The following is a 23,923-nucleotide window of genomic DNA, read 5'->3' as shown; positions in this document are numbered from 1 at the left end:
TTAGGAGGAAAGGTGTATAATTGTGAAATGAAGTATATTTTATAAAGGTATATATTTATAGTTTAAGAAAATATTTTTTTTTTAATTTAATATGAGCTCAACGGCTCTTTTCCGTAAACCTATATAGAAAATATATTTTTTTTTGTTTTTTTTCGGCTCCCAACGATCCAAAATACCTCAAAAGGTGTGCTCCTCTCTCTCTTCTCCCGCTAACCAGCTCACGCTTGCATTGTTTTTCGCGTTAGCGCCCCCGTTAGCGCCCCGGTGGTGTGGTGTTAGCGCCTGGGGGCGCGAGCGGAGGGGCTCTAGCGCCCCCGTTGAAGCCCCACACCCCTCAGCGTAAACGTCGTGATCATGTATATCACTTTCGCGGTTGATTTTGTTGTGTAGGAAAGTCTACGTCCCGGGCACCACGTCTACACGTTGTTCATATTTCATAGTCAACACGGTTTGATAGACATGGAAATCAAAACTTGCAATCACCGGATGCGAGATATATTGGTAAAGTGTCTACTCCATGATTATTATTGTTATGAAAATTTCAATTTTCTAGATTTATATTCAACTTAAACTTAAGATGGTATTAATATATGCAACTAAATTTAAAATCATAATGATAACCATAGTTTTATCATGTTGAAAAGTTAAAACTATATTTATCGATTATACTACTAAAAATAGTTAAATAGATGAAATGTCAATTAGTATAATGGTAGCTCACTAGTCCCATGTCTTTTCTAATCAGAGGTCATGAGTTCGAGTCTGAAACAATTTGCTCTAAATTGAGATTTGAGCCAGTTGATTTTTCAGTGTGGTCGATTTTCTTATACGTGAGTGGGATAGATTATCACGTTTTATTCTTTAGACAGAAAAGTAACTTATTTTTTAGGGTGATCACAGGTGTCCAGGTCTTTATTATTAAATAGAATTGATGCCATCACCACTTTGGTGGGATGGTAAAGGCTTTGGCCTTTGGGTGAGAGGTCCAGGGTTCGATTCCTGGCATTGGCGGTATAATGTAAATAGTAGGAGGAAAGCTTGAACATTCAAAAAAAAAAATTAAATAGAATTGATGAAAACCACATTTATTGGATAGTCATAAATTACTAATCAAAATTTTGGTGTATTTAAAATAATGAAATGTAATAGTAAATACTATCGATGTTTATGATGTTTATGAGGGGGAACTTTTTTTAAAAATGTGTTTATCATTTTAAGTAAATTATATAAATACACCGTTTTCCGTATAGAGAAAAACAAATAATGCATACGCCTACACTCAAGGTTAGGGCTATGAATGAATTGAATTAAACAAGACATTTCTCATTTACTTCGTTAAGTGTTTATCGAATAAACGGACACTTCACACACACATAACCGAAAAGAACTTTTTTTTTTCATGTTTTCTTGTTACGAAAATGGCTGCTTTCATTATTACTTGTGTTTGTCTTTTAATTTCTTAAAAATAATAAACATTGTTTAACTAAAGTATTATCATAATCAACCAAAATATATAAAGTTAAGTAATAGACTATCATTAAATATATGACATGATATATTAATTTTATAGAAATATGTATAAAAGACACAAAAATTTTAATGATCAAACACAAACAAATGAACATCTATGAACGTAAACAAATGAATATAAAAAAAACGAACGAACGTAAATTAAAGTAAATGAACACACTATTGGACATTTATGTTAGGGTTTGTGAGGCCTTTGTGTTTGTTTTGTTTAGTCCCATTAGATGTTTTACAGGGGACTAACACTGTGTTCCTGAGTCTTATTTAAAGAGGGGAGGGGAAGGAAAGGAGAAGAAAAGGTGAAGGAATCATGTTCCAGAGATTTTTTAAGGAGGGGAGGGGAAGGGAGAGAAAAGACTAAAAATTTTAGTGTATAATCATCTTTTCAAATTAGAGAGATTAGGAGAGAAAATGTGTTTGTATCATTAATTGCCTATTAACTCCTACATTTTCTTTCTCTTTCCTTCCATTTTCATTAAACTCGGGAACACGAAATAAAGTGACACATTTTCCTCCCTATCTCTTTCTTTTCTCTTTTATTTCTCCTTCTTTTCTTTTCTCTCCTTAAATGAAACTCGGGAACACAGTGCAAGAGCATTTACATCCAATCCCCTAAATTGATGTGAGGAGAGTATGTAAATTATATGGTGGAGTTTTGAGTGATTGTGAGTGTAAATTATAGGGTGGATAGAGAAAATGTAGTTATTTTTTTTAAATTTGGGGAAATGTTGTTTGTCCCTATTTATTTTTAATATTTGTTGAATTAGTTGTGAGTAGATGAGAGAGAAAACTGTAATGATAAATATATAAAAAAAATATTATTTAATTAAACAGGAAGAAAAATGTACGGTAGTGTTTTGTAGTGTAATTATAGAGTTGGAGACGGGGGATGGGATGAGAATGCTCTAAGAGACCCTAATCATTGTCTATTTATAGCTTATAATGTAGTTGTAATCTGATAATGTACTAAGCATAATAAAGAAACCTTAGTCGCAACACGTGGACGTATGATGCCTTAACTGAACCATGTAAATCACACGCTCTTGGTTTTTTTTTACCATTTTGTTTGTGTGTATGCGTAGCATTTTTATACTGCCTCGTTACTCTGATTGATACCTTATAATTTACAAACACAATTGAACCGATGTGAATCTGTTCATGTTCAATTCTTTAATAAGCCGAACGAAATTACTTGTTCATGTATGTTCGTTCATTTAGTGCACAAATACAAACGAACATCCCACCAAACAATTCACACATTACTTGCTGAACAATCGGTTCATTTATGATTTGCCGCCCCACTCAAAGCACCAATGAAAAGGTTGAAAAAAAATTTTAAAATAGGAAAACCATGAAGGATAAAATGGATTATAGGAGAGAGAAAAGAAGTATTAGAAAAATAGGAGATCCGCTATTTCAAATGAAGGGTCTCAACAAACATGTAGGGTCTGTCAGATCTTGTCTGGTGAGGTGGACGACAACCATGATATCCGTCATTTCAAATGGCGGATCACGAATATTTTATTCGTGTTTCGCCATTTGAAATGGCGGATGCCAACTTTGGTGATTCGCCAGTTTGACTGGCAGCTCACAGATTTCAAAGTAGGTTGCCCATATGTGTAAAAGTGAATTTTGTTGAACATCCGCCATTTGAAATGAAAGATGTCATCCTGACATCCGTCATTTAAAATGGCGGATGTGAATGGTGATTTTGACTGACTTGACATGACAACACTAGTCCCTTTAACTTGACATGTGAATAGCAATTTTTTTATCAATGTAATTTTTTTCTTTTTTATTATTTACTTAATAACATTTTTTAAAGACCTTATTTAACAAATAAAAAGTGTATTTAACAAATAACATTTTTAAAATACGTTTTGTCTCTTTTTTATTTATTAGTTTTCTAAATGTCATTATTTAAAAAAATACATAATGTAATATTAAAAAGATTTTTTTTTAATAAAAACATCATGTTCTAATATTTTAATGGACACCCATCATTTGAAATGTAAGATTTCATCTTGACATCCGCCAGTTCAATAGTGACTGAATAATGACTGATGTGAACAGTACCCTCTTGACACTATTCACAACCGCCATTTGAAATGGCGGAAAATCTTTTTAATACTAAATTTTTTATTTTTTATATAATGTTATTTTGAAAATAATAAATAATAAAAAATGTATTTTTATACTACATATATTAAGTGATTTTAAATAAAAAAATATTTCTTAATATTAACCTTTTATTTGTTAATTTAGAAAAATAAGTAAAAATAAAAAGAAAAAGGTAATGTGTTGTCAAATCAGTCAAAAAGTACATTATTCACATCTGTCATTTCAAATGGCAGATATCAAGATGACATCTTTCATTTCAAATGACGGACGTCCATCAAAATATTAGAACATGGTGTTTTTATTAAAAAAAATCTTTTTAATATTACATTTTGTATTCTTTTTAAATAATGACATTTAGAAAACTAATAAATAATAAAGAGACAAAACGTTTTTAAAAACTATATTTGTTAAATACACTTTTTATTTGTTAATAAGGTATTTAAAAAAGGTTATTAAGTAAATATTAAAAAGAAAAAAGTAAATAATGTAGAGAAAAAGGGACTGGAATAGTCAAATCAGTCACTATTCACATCCGTCATTTGAAATGGCGGATGTCAAGATGACATCTTCCATTTCAAATGACGGGTGTCCATCAAAATTTTAGAACATGGTATTTTTATTAAAAAATCTTTTTAACATTACATTTTGTATTTTTTTAAATAATGACATTTAAAAAACTAATAAATAATAAAGAGACAAAACGTATTTTAAAAACATTATTTGTTAAATACACTTTTTATTTGTTAAATAAGGTATTTAAAAAAGGTTATTAAGTAAATAATAAAAAGAAAAAAGTAAATAATATAAAGAAAGAAGGATTGGAGTGGTCAAATCAGTCACTATTCACATCCGTCATTTGAAATGACGGATGTTAAGATGACATCTTCCAATTCAAATGACGGATGTCCATCAAAATATTAGAACATGGTGTTTTTATTAAAAAAAAATCTTTTTATATCACATTTTGTATTTTTTAAATAATGACATTTAAAAAACTAATAAATAAAAAAGAGACAAAACGTATTTTAAAAACGTTATTTGTTAAATACAATTTTTATTTGTTAAATAAGGCCTTTAAAAAATGTTATTAAGTAAATAATAAAAAAGAAAAAAATTACATTGATAAAAAAATTGCTATTCACATGTCAAGTTAAAGATGGTGTCTTGTCATTTCAAGTCAGTCAAAATCACTATTCATATTCGCCATTTGAAATGACGGATGTTAAGATGGCATCTTTCATTTCATACGGCGGATGTCCAACAAAATTCACTTTTACACATAGGGGCATCCTACTTTGAAATCTGTGACCTGCCAGTCAAACTGGCGGATCACCAAAAAATCCGCTATTTCAAATGGCGGAACACGAATAAAATATGGGAAAATTACATAAATAGACAACTTTGACCAAGATTTTACCAAAATAGACATATCTATTTAGCCTACATCTCTCCAATCATTGGTTTTTTTGACCAATAAACAACTGATACGTTATCGAAGCCGGCTAAGGCGGCTAAGACTTAGCCTCCACTTTATGGGCACAGAATTTTATGAAAAGTAAACTAGTCCCACCTTTAACCAATAATATTCGACACGTGTCAAAGGCGGCTAAACTTAGCCTACATCTATGGTTATTTAGTCGGCATCTCTGACTCTTAGCCGGCTTCGGGATACGCATATATTTAGTTAGCCGGCTCCAAATATTCATTCTTAGCCGGCTTCAACTCGGCTTGTAGGCTAAGGCTTCACTTAGCCGCCTTCTTTTTTTCATTTAGCCGTCTAGTTTTTGCCGCCGAAATTGAATATTTTACCAACCTTACCAACTCTATTAAATATTTAGCCGTCTTCTTAGCCGGTGTAAATTTAGCCCCAAAATTAAATATTTTTACCTACTCACTTAATTATTTAGCCGTCTTCGCTTTGCCGCCAATTTTTTTTCACCTAGCCGGCATGTTTTAGCCATCAACAATGAATACATTTACCTACCCAAATTTAATTTTTCACCAACCATTTTTATGAAACTATACAACCCCATTTACTTTTTTGCCTGCGTAAACTAACCACTGCTCAAATGAATATATGGAAAAAAATGAGGAAAAAAAGTTTGAGAGGGTGAAGATGGTTTTATAAGATGTAGTGAATATGAGGTTGTATAGTTTTATAAAAATTGTTGGTGAAAAATTAAATTTGGGTAGGTAAATGTATTTATTGCTGATGGCTAAACCATGCCGGCTAGGTGAAAAAAAATTGGTGGCTAAGCGAAGCCGGCTAAATAATTAAGTGAGTAGGTAAAAATATTTAATTTTGGGGGCTAAATTTACACCGGCTAAGAAGACGGCTAAGTGAAGTCGACTAAATATTTAATAGAGTTGGTAAGGTTGGTAAAATATTTAATTTCGGCGGCTAAAATTAGACGACTAAATGAAAAAAAGAAGGCGGCTAAGTGAAGCCTTAGCGCTAAATAGATACGTATCCCGAAGCTGGCTAAGAGTCAGAGATGGCGGCTAAATAATCATAGATGTAGGCTAAGTTTAGCCGCATTTGACACGTGTCGAATATTTATTGGTTAAAGGTGGGACGAGTTTACTTTTCATAAAATTCCGTGCCCATAAAGTGGCGGCTAAGTTTTAGCCGCCTTAACCGGCTTCGGTGACATGTCAGTTGTTTATTGGTCAAAAAACCAATGATTGAAGAGATATAGGCTAAATAGACATGTCTATTTTGGTAAAATCTTTGTCAAACTTGTTTATTTCTGTAATTTTCCTTATAAGATTTGCATGCAAAGCTCAATCAATAATATTTAGGAGAGAAAGGGAAACGATGTAGGCACCACCCACTGTACAACGACACCACTAAAGACCACCATAGAATCATGTAACCTTCAACCTATGAGTTTTTGCAAGTGTACACAACAATTTTAAAACGTGTTTTATGTGTTGGGAAATAATTTCGAGATCTAGACACTACATTTGCGTGGCTAATTAATGTCGAATATTTTCATCTGATTTAAATAAGTTTTATTTAATTAATTTTGTTAAATAAGTTGCATATTTGGATGAGGTGCAGATTTTTATGTCTTTGTTCAATAACAACCTGAGTATTTATGTTAATAAACTGTTTGCTTAATTGAGAACATTAATACATAATACAAATTGTGTTACGCAGACAATAATTGGAGTTTTACAAATTGAACAATACTAACAGTTATGAAGAAATAATTCGTAAAATCACCCAAACAAAACTCCAAGGATAATGGACTTTGAACAACAATATGGTGTTATATAGTTAATAGAACCTATTTAGTTGCCACGGATGATGCCAATTAAGAAACACGGATCCGATCTCCGGGTATGGGTCCTGGATCCAATGAGTCCACAAGGTAAAATACGATAACTACTAACACAGTATGAGCACAACTTCCCAAAGTCCAATGACCGGAACTTGCAAAACAGACACCGTGAGTCTCGTTACAAGAAGGACAAGAGGGGGGGGGGGTCTTCCTGTAACCACCATCCAGCGTGAGAATCAGTATTGTTCGTAAAGAAGAAAGTACTAAGGTATACAGACTAAGTGTAGTCAGAGTATAAGTGAGTCAGAGTAAATGTGAATGAATACCTCATGTAGGTTGACAAGGTATTTATAGCCGAAGGATGTAGGAAGGTGATTAGGCCAGCTGTCCTCTTCTAGAAGATCTTGATAACTGCCTGGACGCGTGTCCCTTTGTGATAGGTTGAGCTATATGTCCCATGTGCATGGGTATAACAACCTGGACACGCGTCGCCTTATGATAGGATGGATCATACCCTGGCCATGTGCACGGTTATAACAACCTGGCCAGGTGTCCTTTACTCATTGGCTGGCGAGTCACATATTCTTCAAGTAACAATCGTGGATACTCTTCTAGAGGGTAGTTAGTTCATGACAGCTGTCCAGTTGGCATTGCCTTCCGGTCATTTTGACGGACAGATGTCCTATCTCGCGGATGACTTCTGAGGGTGCCTGGATGCTTCCGCGTATGGTGTGAGGACGTTCTTTCTCTACCGTGTTATGGGGATGATCCGTATATCCCGCGGGTGGTATATAAAGGGTTTCTCTACGACCCGCGGGTGATACGTAAGGTTATTTGGGTCTTTTTGGCACCCAACCTCTATAATTGTCAGTTTCAATTTTTGACAATGAAAATAAATAACTCACCGGTTAAAATAAGGAATACGGATCACACTTGAAATTTTCTATACAAATGTTTAGTGAGTTTCCAACTCAACTAAGATCAATTGATATATAGTTCTGATAGGTGGCCCTTTTATATGTGCAAGTTCCTTACTTCCTGTCTATGTAATATGTACTAAACTTTAATTATGGATAAAGATGGTAATTTTGATGGTAAAACAAGTGTTGTATAAAAAACGTATTTAAAAGTTTATGAAAAAAAATGTTGAATTCTTTATTGTGGGTTATTGTATGCAAGATTGTTTAATGTCAATCATCAAGATTGTTTCAATTTTGTTAATTTTATCATTATTGTTGTCCAACGCGTGTGGTATACGAATTTTTAACCTAGCTAGTTACATAATAAACCAAACCAAACAACGGGTGAAACAAAATTGAAATTAAGTTAATATAAGACACAAAGATGACAAGGCTTTTGAAGTTACCTTATATGACTTCAGTTACAAGTCAAACTATCTTAATATTTCAATACTTGGTTACTAAACATGTCCTTGTAGAGCAAATCTATAAGCATGTCATTGCCTGATACAATGGCGCGATACCAATCGTGACGGTAGTTTGAGAGCAGTAGATCTCCATTTAGAACTTGTACATTGGCCACTTATAGGTGCATGCCAGCCCTCACCGTCTATGGTCTCGTTAATATATGTATCTTTCATATTGTCATGTATATATTCGACTCCAAATTTCAAATTCTAATATAAGTCTGCTAATCATATTTCATACTTTAATTTTACTTTATCTTTGATATTCTTTATTATTCTAATAACTCGGTACTATTATTGTTTCATTTCTTTTTTGCAAGACAGGTAATCGATATGAAATTAAGGCACACACTAACAACATTTAGTTGTTAGGGTTGTGGGTTTGGTTCAATTGGCAAAGTCATTGGAGTTAGGTATTAATGTGGCGTTGCTCCTCTTGATGCCAAGATTTCAAACCCAAATAAGGATGGATTTAGTGTAATTTAGTCACTCATATATAAATAAAAAGAAAAAGATCAGTTGGTTGTTAACAAGAGTTTAAAACCATTGCTAGATGATACTGTATAAGAAATATTTGTAAAAAGTCAAGAAAATCTACAAAAAAATAAACAAAAATAAATAAATAAGAATGTTCTGTTGTTTTTGTAATATTGAGATACAAAGTATATAGCATATATCTAAACCTTTATACCCGCGTGTACATTGATCCAAATCACATGACATATATAATACGAATCAACCCCACATGAGATGACATGTAGTGCTCGGGTTGTCATATCACCCATGTGGATGGACCGACTCTATGAGTCAGTAGTGATCCCATACCATTTTTTTTTAAAAAAAATTAATAAAAATTACAACTTCAATATTAAAATTTAAATTTTAAATCCAATATGTTTTCAATTTTGTTAATTTTAAAACTCAAAATGTTGTAGAACCCAAATTTTGGACTCGGTTTTAAACTTGAGAAAAATGAAAGTTTAATAATTTTATATATTTAGTATTAATTTGGTGATCATTTTTATCACGAATGAAATTAAGTAATAATGTACAATAACATCTAACAATAAGCTAAATTATATAAAAGTATCTATGTATTTTCATTTATTCTAATTTTCTTTTGCTGCTTAAAAGCTTTATTTATGTCTTTATTATAACGCAAATTATTTGAGAAATACAAATAATTGCTAGAATAAAGACATAAGGAACGTGACAGGGAGTTTGGGCAATAAACTATGTTTATCTAATAAACCGTATAATACACATATGAACCGTATATCGTATAATGCCACATATTATACCGTAAAATTGCCATTCACAAAAAAATAAATGATTAATCTGAAAATAAAATGATTAAATAAATACAGATAACACATGGTATATTGATATATCAATGATTATGCACATCAGGATGCTTATGCAGTAGCAGTATGCCCATGTTAAACACTTTGTCACCTGCATGATTCATGACCCACCCATGTTACTAGTTCTTTCCTTCAATAACAAATTGACCATTGTATACATCGACGACAATTTAGGAGGTCAAACTATAAGAAAGCATCAACTTTAATACCCATATTAATATAGAGGTTAATAAAGAAGCGACAATTTAAAAGGTCAAGCTATAAGAAAAGTCAACAGTATGAAACTTCTACTTTATTATCCATAATAACGACACCTTAATATCCCTATTAGTATAAGAAAACGTCAAATTTAATGCTCGATCATACTAATATAAAGCTTAATGCCCATATTAAATTTTCATTTTAATACAACGACGGCAATTTAAGAGGTCAAACTATAAAAAGAAAACGTGGACTTTAACACCCATATTAATATGAAATATGGCTGGGTGAAAGATTAACGGACCCTTGCGAGTTCCGCCATTATGGTAACCTTTAAAATCTACACAAGTATTTAAAGACTTACATATGATTAGGTCTTGATATATATAACCACCAATCAACGTTCCATTGTTGACTAGAAACCATAGCCCCAGAAATGAGTACGCCCTGTGCATAAACAAGAAAAAGGATTTTGAGTGTATATATTAATATCATGAACCGGAACAAGCATATGTGGTTTGTGACATATATTGTAAACTAGAGAAAGATGCATTCTAGTAGTATAGTAAAATTCAGTATTCCACACAAAGTAAGATAAATTTGGCTCAAGTAAAGTTCATCTTTATCAGGTCTAGGATTCAATTAAGTGTATGCGAGCGTGCACTTTGCAACTACTAATTTGTGTTGTAACATAACTGAATTGGACTAATGGCACTATAATCATCAACGTTTCTCCTGATTCACAAAACAAAAATAAACAAATAAACATACAAACCAAAATCATGCATGATATGTTAATGATATAATTTTCATTTTAGTACATTACACATCCTATATTTTCAAGAATCATGGTGCGTTATAGATTGAAACCAACTCACCTGAACGCATGAAATAACATGCACACAAGTTTCCAGATATCTCTTATGTTCAAATTGGCCAGTACTAAGCCTTGTGTCGTTATCCATCCATGAGTGTATACAAAGTCATGTATTATTCGTATTGAAGTGGTTTTAACATTTCATACTCATAAAAGTAGTTGCTTTAGATAAGGCACATGCTCTTTACATTTTTTTCCCGAAAACTTAAAGAGCATAAACCCAGATCTAAACTTTGATGCAGGTTTAAATGCATACCTTGGGTTGAATGTAGTGATGTGTCCAATCTCTAGTTGTACACATTGAGCCTTTTCTTATGATGTGAATTAGAAGGGAATTTGGTTGTCTCGACATTAGAGATATAAATGGACTTTTAACCTATCCATATATAAAATTTGTGCCGTAAGCCTGTAGTTATACTATTAGGCAAGTAGTTTGCCAAATTATGTTGTATCCAAACAAACTTAACTAATATCACAACATTCATGATCAATAGACTTGTCATCGTGCACTTGGCTATATGATTGGCCAAAGTGGATGCATTATCATATAGAATGGAAATGCGTGATATTGGTTTCGGCCATAATGGAATCTCATAGATCATGCTCCGTAATGTTATAAAGGCATATTCCATAGTTGAGTTTTTAACGCAAGTTTGCTTCTTATTAATGAAGAAAATCCTATTAATGAAGAAAATCATGCATATGAAATAATAATCAATGTCTTCAATATTTGAAAACTCTTATTATTGCCAGCTAGTGATGAGTACTAGAAATACTAGTATAACAACTCAATTTTCCAACAATTTAAGTAATAGCAGGTCGTGTGCGCGTCATGACATACATTAAGCATCAATATTCAATTCGGAATATCTTATTAGACTATTAGTATTAGAAACCATAAGCTTCATATTGGGTTTGCCACACTTCTAACAAGATCTTTTAGATTTTGTTGTCCTAGAGCATCTATTTAACCTTGAACTTATTCGTCGAGCATAATGATCCTACCTTCCTCTACCCTACTAACTAAACAAAATGTCCTTCGATTAGCTGTTTTCTCAAGTCTCTAAAAGTTACACTCTATGCAAGTGGCTTACAAGTTGCACAAGAATGAGTTCCTCCATCTTTTGCTTAAGCATATGATTGAATCCCTCTAATATAAAGGCAAGTTGTTTATGATACTTGACACAAGGATTCATCCACCTTCACCCCATGCTCTTAGAATTCCCCAGCATACGTATCAATTCATTATACTACTTCACGGGCTTGAATCCATTATTTTATAGTGTTACTAAAATTAGTGACTATAAACTTCTTACTAAAAGCATCATCTTTAGTCCATAATACTGTGGATTCAGCATGTATCAAAGAGAGAATCAAACATATCATTCAGATTGTGTAGACGTAACGATCATTCTCCCATTCACCCCAATGCCATCTTGCTTATAAGAGTTCATCCTCCATAATTTCCTACATGAGTGTACTCTATTCATACACGACCTAAAATAGTAATAGAAAATGCATCTTCTTCTACCACCTCCTAAGGCCGTATCCTTCAAGCTTCTCCATTTTACCTTTACCAACCTTGGAGATCATATCATGAACATATTCAAGAGACATGAGGATAATGACAAAAAATTCTTCTTTTATATGTGCGTGAATTTGATGGTTTAGGATATGGATAATAAACAGAGTCCTAGATAATAACTTTGATCATGTATTGCACTCTCTAAAAGAATTATTTCAGCCCTCTAAGTTACACAAAATCCTCTTTGAGATAATCCAAGAAAAACTAAAGTTTGAGGCAAATACACTTAGAGCAAGAACACACCGAAGTTGTAAGTACGTTATTAGAACTTGATTGAAAAAGATTTAATGTATTGAGCCAAAATTAGCATATGAATATTTACTAACTGAGGTGCACTTTTTCATGATTTAACTGTTACAATATACCCATTAATGACAATCTACACCTTTTCATGAAATGTATGCATATATTTTAACTTTTTATTCAAAGATTTATATAACTATTGTAATAATATTGTTTTACTAATCTTCAATAACTCAAGTTATTAATAACAAAATATAAAGAACGGATAAAAAACGTTTGTGCGCAGATGCATACCTGAACATGAGCAGCATTTAAGCAGAAATCAAAGAGAGAGGTTTGTCCTGATTAATATACAGAAAAACTTTGTATATACACTTTGGCATCTGGCTCCTATTTGATGCCAGAGGATGAAGTGGATGCGAGTGAAGCCTCAACAATTAAAGAAACCGGTTGTCGAGCCTGAAGGCAAGCCCCAATATCAAACGGTCGCAACTCAGATCCGTCAAATAGAAGATTGACACCTGGCAATATAGCTTCTCTGCTTTCTGTGTCATCTGGTTTAACGCCAGTTGAGTCAGAGGCTTCTTCAAACATACCCATGACAGTTTCATAGATAGGTGAAAGAGCATAGGATCTGCAATATCATCACAGTTCCCATAAGTTGTCACAAAAAGGAAGAACATCAACAGTCAAATTTGGGATCATAATGAATTATCAATAATTGATCATTATATCAACCTGTGCATAACGGCTTTCGTGATAATTAAACTAGCATATAGTCCCTGGCGGAATGAAGAGAGTGGGGTTAAATATATACATAATTATTTATATTTAACATACGGTAGTTAAGTTAATTTAAGTGGGTTAAAATATGGTTAAGTTAGTAAAATGAAGCCAATTGTCGCCTCTTCTGAACAGGTGCAATGGTTTATATACATCGGTTAGTTTAGTGTATATATCTATGCAATCAGATCGAATTGCTGTGGTGTAATTGTGTATCTTATATTCTCTAATACAAGAATTTCTATCATCCCTTTGTGTTTACTCTCAACTTTATTTACCACAAATTATCTCAATCAAACTGCATAGATCATTCCACACATTTTTTTTTATCAATATATATTGATCAATATAAGGAACCTATATAAAGATTTATCTCCATCAAGAATTCTGGACAAAGAACTCATATAGAAGGCTGTACAGAATACCAGACCAGAATAAATCAATATAACCAAATTAATATCCAATTAACTGCGATACTATCAAGAAGAGATCTCGATAAAAGCCATATAATTTCTTGATAAATTAGTCTTTCGATCAAAAAGGAATCACAGAAATTAGTGGCCATTAATCAAGACACTTCAGAATCAGAAGGAGCAAAGCCAGAACATTCATAGAATCTAACTTGAAGCTGATCACAAATAAAAAAAACTAGAACCAGGAAGAAGATCTCAACCATCAGAAAACATCAAATCGAAATCAGGATGGGACAACTTATTTCAACACTCAATAGGATATATGATGTGTATATCAAAGGTGGCACTTGACCAATCAAGAACAGATCAAACACTGATGACATATTTCGCCAAAATTCAAAAATATAGAACACAAGGGAAAGACAATCACCACTGACCCAGATTAGGAAGAAGCAAACGGGTCAGCATCAAGGAAGGAACAAATTACCATAGATGAAGACGACATAAATAATCCTGCAAATTATAATTATAAGATGCTAAACATCAGAGGACATGCAGGTCATTTACATCTCAAATTCAGATTGGAACATGAAGACTTTGCAGTTTTCAAGGTATTCGTAATGAAATAAACAAATCAAGTCGGGCTCACAGAAACGTGAAGGAAATGCAAAGCAACAGAAACAGAAATTTAGGTCCGCAGACACAACATGGAAGATTTTGGCAAAATTCTAAGTTTTAGAACCTTTCCATCAAAATTCTTTATATATATATATATATATATATTTATATTTAAAATGAGCCCTGCTTGCGGTGCGCGCATATAATGTATATATGTGTGAACCCTCGGGTGGGCAAAAGTAAAATTGCACTAATTTTGACGTTATTTTACTAATCTCGTGAAAATAACGTTAAAAGTGGCGGAAGGGTAATCAGGCATCATGTGGTGGCGTTGATAGCCGAAAGACAAGGGCACATGCACCAATCAGCCAGTGTCCCGATGATTGAGTGCTATGTGCCTTATGTCCAAGGCTTGATGCAAAACTACTATCGAGCCGGGGGTCTCACCGGAAGCAGCCTCTCTATCCCTATGGGATAGAGGTAAGGCTGTCTACATCTTACCCTCCTCAGACCCTACCATAGCATTGCTATTGGTGGGATATACTGAGTACGATGATGATGATGATGATATTTATATTTAAAATAGGGTAATTACATTAGTTTAGGTGGGGTGGGTCAAAATACAGTTAAGCTAGTTATACAAAGCCAACTGTCGCCTCTTCTGAATAGGTGCAATGGTTCATATACGTCGATTAGTTTAGTATTTTATCTTTGTAATCAAATTGAAATGGTGAGGTCTAATTATATATCTTATTAACTATAATAAAATAATTATTCTATCATCCCTTGTGTTTACTTTCAACTTTATCTCCTGAAAATTATCTTAATCAAACTGCATATATCCTTCCAAACATTCGTTCCAGATTAATATTGATCAAGATAAGTAAACTATATAGAGATTTATCTTTAACAATAAAGTCGGATTTTCGAAGGAAAATGTGAGCTGGACCCTCCAAATTTTCTCAGCTACGAAGAAAATGTGATTTTTTAAGAAAATCCATGAATTTAGTGAAAAATTTTATTTTATTTTTGGTTAAAACATGAATTTTTACATTATATTAAGTTTTTAAACTTTTGACACTTTTCAGGAGGAAAAGTAAGTATTTTTCTTCAAATATGTAAATAGATTATATGCCGGCCCTCGGAGCGAGAGGTTCCGTCGAAAGCCATTTATATAATTGAATAAATTCCAACATCAATACCTTAAAATGCTGCCATCAAAGCTGAGGACTTCTGAGCCACACCGCTGCCTATTAGCAAGTTTCAATCTTTGATGATCACTCATTCCAGATATTGGAGAAGAAGGGTCTGTGAGAGGATTCCATCTTTGACTTGCATAAGTCATAAGAACTTTACTTTGACTTTTCGTCTGGTCAGCTTTTGGTTGATCTCTTTGATAAAACATTCTTGCAGTTGAACCAGTTGCTTGATACTCTGAACAAACCTCTTGCAACATTGTCCTCAGCTCTTGCATTGAATTATGATGATCAGTAAACAAATTCGTCTGAAGCAATTGTGACGACACAATTCTTCTACATATATTATTACATAAAGCCGGACTTGATAACGGAATTCCAAATTCAATACTCAACGGGACCCATTCGTACTCATCAGAATTGAAACTGTTGGGATCACTCGCTTTATAGAGCTTCAACAAACGAATATAACCGACTGTCCATAACGAATATATCTTGTCCCCCAAATTTTCCAACAAAAAGTTAAGTTTCAAACTTTCGTTTTCATCGAGCCCAAGTTCCTTCCCGATATCGGCAACCGAATCGCCTGAGTTTTTTAAGGGTAGAGGTACTTCCATTGTGTTAAACTTTCCATGATCATCAAGATCATACTTGCTTAAAGGCTGCACTAATATAGCTGTGCGTTTTAAAAATGAGTTTAAACAATGTAACAGTATATTCCCATTGACCAAACGCTGGTCAAACTTGTCGTCAGAAGATTCATCCCAAGACCAAACAAGGGCTTTTTCACAACCAGATAATGGTGCAGGAAGCAACCTTAAACACTGACCTTTCATAAGCACAACCGATATCGGGCCACTGCATGCAGCTGAATATAACACGAGTTTCATCCATGGTGTGATTGAGGAGTAAGAAGGCGGGCCAAAATGGACTGGGACTTTGGGCCCGGGAAGGACCGAAGAATGAGGGAGCGGTAACATCGACACGACAATTTCATAGTTCCGGTGGAACAATCGGTCCAAAGTTGTGGCTGCGAGTGTGGCTAAACTTTCGCATCGTAAGATATCGACATTGTATTTTCTTGTTTTCTTGTTAGTTATCTTTTCAACATCGTTGGTGTCTTCAGAATCATCGGACTCATTAACAGTGTGTGCAGCTGTAGTGGGGCCGGGGTCTTCGTTGGTTGAGGTGGGTGTGATTCCTCCTGATGTTAAACATTCTAAAATGGACCGTAGACTAAATGCATGGTTGGCGAATTCTTGAAGAACTCCTTCAAATTTAGCTCCTTCTAATGAGCTAAGATCGTTGCAGAGGTCTTTTATGCTTGTGTGGCCTAGTTTCCCGGCTTCATATAATGTTACTGCGTGCGACTTTAAGCCTGCAGAAGATACACGTAACGGTTATAAACAAGACTGGGATTAATATCTGAATGCTGTAATTAGAATGGAAGGAAACCCTCAATATATACAGGAAAGAAACCAGAAATCCTAATGATTATAATCAACACTCCTTCTCTTGGAGAATAGATCGCTCTTTTAACCTTAACCAAACAGACGATTAAACACAAACGGGCTTTTCTTGTTCGTGTTTGTTCCTTAAGAAAATGAACATGTTCATGTTCGTTCATTAACAATATAAACGAAAGGTTAACGAATGTAAACGAATGAACATAACTGAAGAGAGCTAAAACCAGCTAAAAGTAATGTGATGAACGACGTGTTGGCCCTAAAAAGCTATTAAAACTATACTAAGTTGTAATCGGGGGGGGACTTGAATTAATATATTAGCGAATGTAAACGAATGAACAAACATAAAGAAACGTAAACTAACAACATACATGAACGTGGAAGAAAAAAACATAAACGAATTTGAATGAGCGAATACAATGAAGGAAAGAGACATGTGTTCATCTTCGTTTGTTTATTAAATAAACGCATAGACGAGCGACAAATTTGTAGAGAAGTCAATGACTATATGTTAAACTTGGTCAAATAGCTATTTTGGTATAGTCATGTTTAAAATAACTATTTTCTTGATATTCCCAGCTAAGTGATAGACTGATAGGTAAACTAAATAATCAAAAACATTTAATGAGGAATAAACTTACCTGGTGAAACAGAGCCCATCATAAGATAAGATGTAATATTAGCATCAACAACGAAAGCAACACGAGTATAACCGGAGTTATCAGAAGAATCTTGGTCAAAAACAGTGGAATCAACAGACATGTTTAAGGATCCGACACTAGTACGAGAAGCTTCATCATCATCAGATACTACATTTTTAGGAGAAGTTGGTTCTTGAAGCATGGAACCCGGGTCAATTAGTTTAACAGCCCATGCTAAACGACAAGCAAAAGAAGCAGCAGCCTGTAGTTGTGACAGCTGGACCTGTAATGTTGTGGCCAGCTCAGCAACAGTTGAGTTCTCACTTGAAACCACAAAAACAGCATAAAGCAACCTGTATAGTGAAGTTCCCATAATCAATATCTTATAATATACTTTTCTTCTTGCACTAGTTAATAAATTAACAATCTTCTTACTCCTCAATGGGGTCTTCATATGATTGCTCTCTGTTTGAAACAAACCCTTCTAGCCTGCATACTGTAATATTCAAAATGTCAACTTTCCAACTTCATAAATAGGGCAAACATGAAAACAATCACGAAAAAGGGTAATATTTTACATAAAATAGTAAAGGATACTAATTCTCAATTCCTAATTCTAGCTAGGGGTGTGCATGGGTCGGTTTGGGGCGGTTTTGAGCCAAACCCATAACCATAACCGATATGTCGGTTAATGAATAACCATAACCATAACCATAACCATAACCGACCCGTTATGGCGGTTATGGTTAATCGGTTTTGTAGGTTATAGTGAGCGGTTATGGGTCGGTTAACCGTAACCATAAAAATGTAATTGGTCTTAAAAGTTTGGTACAGATTATTACAAAAAACAACATGACATATTCTAACAAAGTATATAATCGTTAATATTAATACCAAATATTAAAAAGAATGACATTATATAATCAAACAATGAATTTAACTTCATTTGATAAAAAAAACGTCGAACCAAAAACATCAAAATGATATAATCAACAACATGCTTGGTGGAAGTTAATCCCAAACATATTGTTGGTTAAATAAATGGGTCGGTTCGGTTATGGCGGTTTTGGAATTATCTTTAACCAAAACCGACCCATATTTGACGGTTTTTAAAATTTCATTAAACCGACCCACCGGTTATGTCGGTTATCGGTTAAATCGGTTCGGTTATGTCGGTTATGGTTCGGCTAAACGGTTATGGCGGTTAAGTTGCTCACCCCTAATTCTAGCAACCAGCTGTAAAATCATCTAATATAGTGAAAAACTTAAGTTGTAAAAATATCTACATTTACTTGATTACCATATTAATATGTTATTTTTTTCTTCTTATGTTGATCTTCTTCTCTAGTTTTCTTTTAGTAATACTAATAAGTCGTCATTCAAATGAAATAAAAAAAATGCTGAAAAAAAATGTTAAGCTCGGTTTTCTTACATGTGGTTTGGTCATTTAACTAGTTCAAAACTGAAACCTTCAACCATTTGAGTCATTATGGTTTCATTTTTAACCCTTTTCGTCTCCCTTTTTGAAATGACAATATTCACATAATAAACACAAAATATTTCAGATTTTATAGTATCATAATGGTAAATAATACAAAGTGCTACCTTTAAATCGATCCTCAGCATAAACACATACATCAAGGTATATAAGCCCTCGACGGTAAAGACCCTTGATCACAACCGGGTCAAATAACATGAATGCATTTCCTTCCTCTCTGCATATTTTGTCAATTGTTCCACTTTCTTCTTCTGAAAGTTTCTGCATATTTTTATTTTCTTATAATCAGTATTTTGTTAATTAACATGAATTCTTCCCTGTGGCTTGACCATTTTGCAAGTGTGGTCCCCTGCTGTATAAAAAAAATTAGTCCAAGCATTTGTGAGAGGTTAGTCCCCACCGTTAATCCCAGTTAGTTTAACGAAAAAGTGATGTCATGCCCCATTCATGTGAGGATAATTATGTGTTTTCAATTTTAAAACTCAAATAAAATAGTTTTTCAGCTCCAGAACTCTTGACGCCGACTTCATCACCTTGGGTTTTTAAACCGAACCTTCGATTTTTTTAGGGTTTCATATAAAATGTGATTAACTCACATCAAAGACAATTTTACTGGGGGTTCAAATTTTAAAAGACACAATTACCCTCACATGAATGGCACATTACATCACTTTTCCTCTAAAACTAATAGGGATTAATGGTGGGTACAAAGCGTGCAACTCTCTCACATTCACATATGTTTGAAATTAGTTTGCAATTTTTAAAATATGGGGACTAAACTTACAATTTGGTCAAATCAGAGGGCCTAATTGTGCAATTTTCTTGACTAAAATACAATAAAAGAGAGAGATACAAGTCACCTTACCTTAAATTCTTCCAATGTGAAATTGACAAGACAAACTCCCCACCAAGGTTCAATTGTGATGTCTACTGGATGTGTGGGTAATGATTCTCTAGCTATTGATTTGTTCAGCTTCCACATTATTTTCTAAATAGCTCCGAATTCATTATGAATAATTAGATTAAAGGAAAAAAGATGCTTCAGGTTGTATTTAGATTTTTAGACAATAATTGTGAACAGGTAGTAAATCTATAAGGGCGTGCGGATATTCATATTCAACTTTTTCTTTCATGTTGAGCCAACACGTAGAGAACATAAAATGTTAGATAATATGTGTAGGCATGCAAACAAACAGAAGGTTCAATGAACCGTTCGGCACAAAGTATGTTTATTTAATTTATGAATGAACATGAACGAAACTCTTTGTTCATTTAGTTAAATGAACGAACATGAACACATGTCTCGTTTGTTCATTTATGTTTGGAAGTTTACGGTTGTTTAAGTTCGTTTGTTTATGTTCACTCATATATTCATTTAAACTTCTTGGCTCGTTATAGTTTACTCTAGTTTTATAAGATTCAAATATCGCCCATTACAATTTAGTCTCATTTTATTAAATTTTTGGCCCAATAGTTTGATGTTCACGTTTACTTTTAATTGGTATTCAGTCATCTATGTTAAATTATGTTCGTTAACGAACCGTTCATTTACACTGTTAATGAACGAAAATAAATGAACAGGAACATGTTCATTTTCTTAACAAATAAACACAATCATTTGTTCAGTAGTTAAACAAACGATCACCCTCCGTTTGTGTTCGTTCGGTTCATTTACAGGCTTAAATATGCATGAGCCTATGAGGACACGTGATTGATATTATAGCATCCCGCCTCTCGTACCAACTAATATTGTCCACAAACACTCTTAACTGTGAAGTTCTCCTCTGATCCACGTAGAACGTGCCCAACATGTGTTGTTGGTATTGAGGCGGGACATTATTAATGAATCTAGCATCTCTCCTATTTACAGCCAATGTGAGATTTGTCTAGAGTGTTACAGATACACACACATATACAGAAATGTACTACATAAGTTTGAAAAAATAATATCGTAGGATTATACCTTAGATCTGCATTTATTCATAATATCAATAAACTCATTTCTGCCTATCCCAGTGAGTCGCAACGCATCAGCAGCACTAAAATTTGGAATGCGGTCATAAGACTGTTCTGCATTTAAAACCAACATCAGTCTGCACATATGGAAATATTATAGTATTTTTCAAATTTGTGTCCTCAGATAACAGAAGCTAGTACCATTTTTCATGACTTCAAATAAAATATCGCAATAGTATCTGAATGGAGTAACCCTCATTACACGACAAACATACTCTGCAAGATGATAAGGAAACAGCTGCAAGAAAAAAACAAAACATCATTAATTGCATCATTCAATCACGGAAACCTAACAAGAATCAAAATAAACCCTTCATTCATTTTTAAGGTTATTAGTGAACCTACACAGACAACATAAAGAGCATGGATAAAACATGAGTGTCATGATACTAAATATAGTGTGCATGTTTAGTTTATATATGATAGCACAAGTACGCTATCAAAGTCAGAATCTCACAAGTTCAAATATGCATCATTCATACTATAAATAGTGCTTACCGCCAAATTCTTTCGAAGATAACGCATCATATCCTCATAATATTCACTTTCCCTGCATACTTTACGCACAAAAGAAGTACGCCATAGGAGCCTTCTCTTTATACAATGTGCAGTTATCCTGCACTTTCATAGAATGCTCAATAATTGCATGCTTAATCGAGCAAAAAGTCTCAAAGCTTACTCCTTTATATGAAATTTATAACACATTAACCCAATTGACCAAAGAATATATACATTTTCACCATTAGGTCAAATTTTCAAGTGCAAAATTGATATGAACATTGTTATAAATTTGTTAGGAACAAAAGGCACACACGAACAAGAAATCAAAGCGATAAAGAACACGAGAATTTTACGTGGTTCGGTTGCGGTGTACAACCTACGTCCACGGGGTAATTAGGTTTGTATTATTTTGGTGATGTATAATAACAAGTACAAGAGACTATTTATAGACCGCATATTAGGGCTACTCCCTTGCTAAACAAGCTAGAACCCAATTGGGCCCAATAGGATTAGGGCCGGCTAAAAAAATAACCTCCCTAACTCCTTTAATATGCAGTTGTCTAAATGTGGGTCCGGGGATACCACATCGCCCAACAATCTCCCACTTGGTGTCTTCGGACCTAGAAATGCACCATCTCTTCTGTACTTCTGTAAATGAAAATCCCTCCTGATCTTCAAACCATCCTAATTACCCTTGTCTCCTCAACATTATTTCTGGAGACCAGCTGAAGCTATGCAAAGCTTCAGCTTATCCAGCACCACACACTTGGTAAACATATCAGCTGGATTTTTAGCACCTGGGATGTTCTTCAGACTGATTGTTCCTTCACTGATCAACCCCCTCACGAAGTGATATCTCATCCCTATATGCTTTGTCTTTCCGTGATACACTGGATTCTTTGCAAGTTTAACTGCACTCTCATTGTCACAGTACAATGAGTAGTCGGGTTGTTGTTTTCCTAATTCTTCAAGAAAAGTCTTCAACCAAACTAGTTCTTTGCTGGCCTCTGCAACAGCCATGTATTCTGCTTCTGTAGTTGACAGAGCCACACTTTTCTGAAGTCTAGACATCCAGCTAACTGCTGTCCCTCCCACTGTGAAAACATACCCGGTAGTGCTCTTGAACGTCCCTTTACAACCACCCAGGTCAGCATCTGTGTAACCTCTGAGTATGGCATCCTTTTTTCTGAAACATAACCCCATCTTCTGAGTACCCTTCAAGTATCTAAGTATCCATTTGACAGCCTCCCAATGTTTTTCTCCTGGATCTGACATAAACCGACTAACAACCCCAACGGCATGAGCAACATCTGGTCGAGTGCAAACCATTGCATACATTAGACTCCCGACTGCTGATGCATATGGGACTTTGGTCATCTTCGATCTTTCTTCTTCAGTTTTAGGAGACTGATCTTTGGTGAGCTTCAAATGACTTCCCAATGGAGTATTCCTAGGCTTGGTTCTTTCATCATTCATCTTGAACCTTTCTAACACTTTCCCTATGTATTTTTCCTGGGATAGTGTTAGAGTACCTGCCTTCTTGTTTCTAGTGATGTTCATTCCCAGTATCTGTTTTGCTGCACCCAAGTCTTTCATTTCAAACTCTTGGGACATCTGTTTCTTCAACTTGCTTATTTCCTTCATATCAGATCCTGCAATCAACATATCATCAACATACAACAGTAATATGATATAAGAGTTGTTGAATTTCTTCAGATAACAACAATGATCCATCTGGCATCTTTTAAACCCCGACCTCTCCATGAAATTATCAAACTTCATGTACCACTGTCTAGGCGCCTGTTTCAGACCATACAAGCTCTTCTTTAGTTTGCAGACCCAATTTTCTTTCCCCACAACCCGAAACCCTTCAGGTTGCATCATATAAATGTCTTCTTCAAGATCACCGTGTAGAAATGCCGTTTCACATCTAGTTGCTCTAGATGTAAATCTTCTGCTGCTACAAGACTTAAAACAAGTCTGATGGTAGTCATTTTCACCACGGGAGAGAAGATTTCATCATAATCAACTCCTCTCTTTTGTTGAAAACCCTTGACCACTAAACGGGCTTTATATCGTTTAGACCCATCATGTTCTTCTTTGACCCTGAAGACCCATTTATTTTGCAACGCTCTCTTATCCTGCGGAAGCTTGACTAAG

The 23,923-nt window shown here is 34.2% G+C and overlaps 1 protein-coding gene across 1 annotated transcript; it reads right to left on the bottom strand.

The window, feature by feature from the left end:
* Positions 1-12,807: 12,807 nt before the first annotated feature.
* LOC143580594 (uncharacterized) lies at positions 12,808-22,005 on the bottom strand. The gene is made up of 10 exons (XM_077063570.1): positions 21,995-22,005; positions 21,761-21,878; positions 21,404-21,500; positions 21,210-21,316; positions 20,112-20,234; positions 19,354-19,507; positions 18,184-18,244; positions 17,749-18,101; positions 15,648-17,019; positions 12,808-13,265 (listed from the first exon to the last, which is right to left on the bottom strand). The coding sequence occupies exons 1-10, from the start codon at positions 22,003-22,005 to the stop codon at positions 13,022-13,024; spliced, it is 2,640 nt and encodes an 879-aa protein (XP_076919685.1). The 3' UTR covers positions 12,808-13,021.
* Between the last annotated feature and the right edge of the window lie 1,918 nt (positions 22,006-23,923).

This window comes from Bidens hawaiensis, unplaced genomic scaffold (genome assembly GCF_021521415.1).
Source record: "Bidens hawaiensis isolate Kalapana, Puna unplaced genomic scaffold, B.hawaiensis_p1.1 tig00030532_1, whole genome shotgun sequence".
NCBI classification, from domain to species: Eukaryota; Viridiplantae; Streptophyta; class Magnoliopsida; order Asterales; family Asteraceae; genus Bidens; species Bidens hawaiensis.
This window is presented reverse-complemented; position numbering and strand designations above follow the sequence as displayed.

Excerpts from the sequence above, each read along its gene's own strand:
- LOC143580594 (XM_077063570.1), bottom strand. Across the intron at positions 19,508-20,111 it reads TCACATTGGAAGAATTTAAG|AAACTTTCAGAAGAAGAAAG; the intron begins GTAAGGTGACTT and ends AAAAATATGCAG. Across the intron at positions 18,245-19,353 it reads TGCTGAGGATCGATTTAAAG|TATGCAGGCTAGAAGGGTTT; the intron begins GTAGCACTTTGT and ends TGAATATTACAG.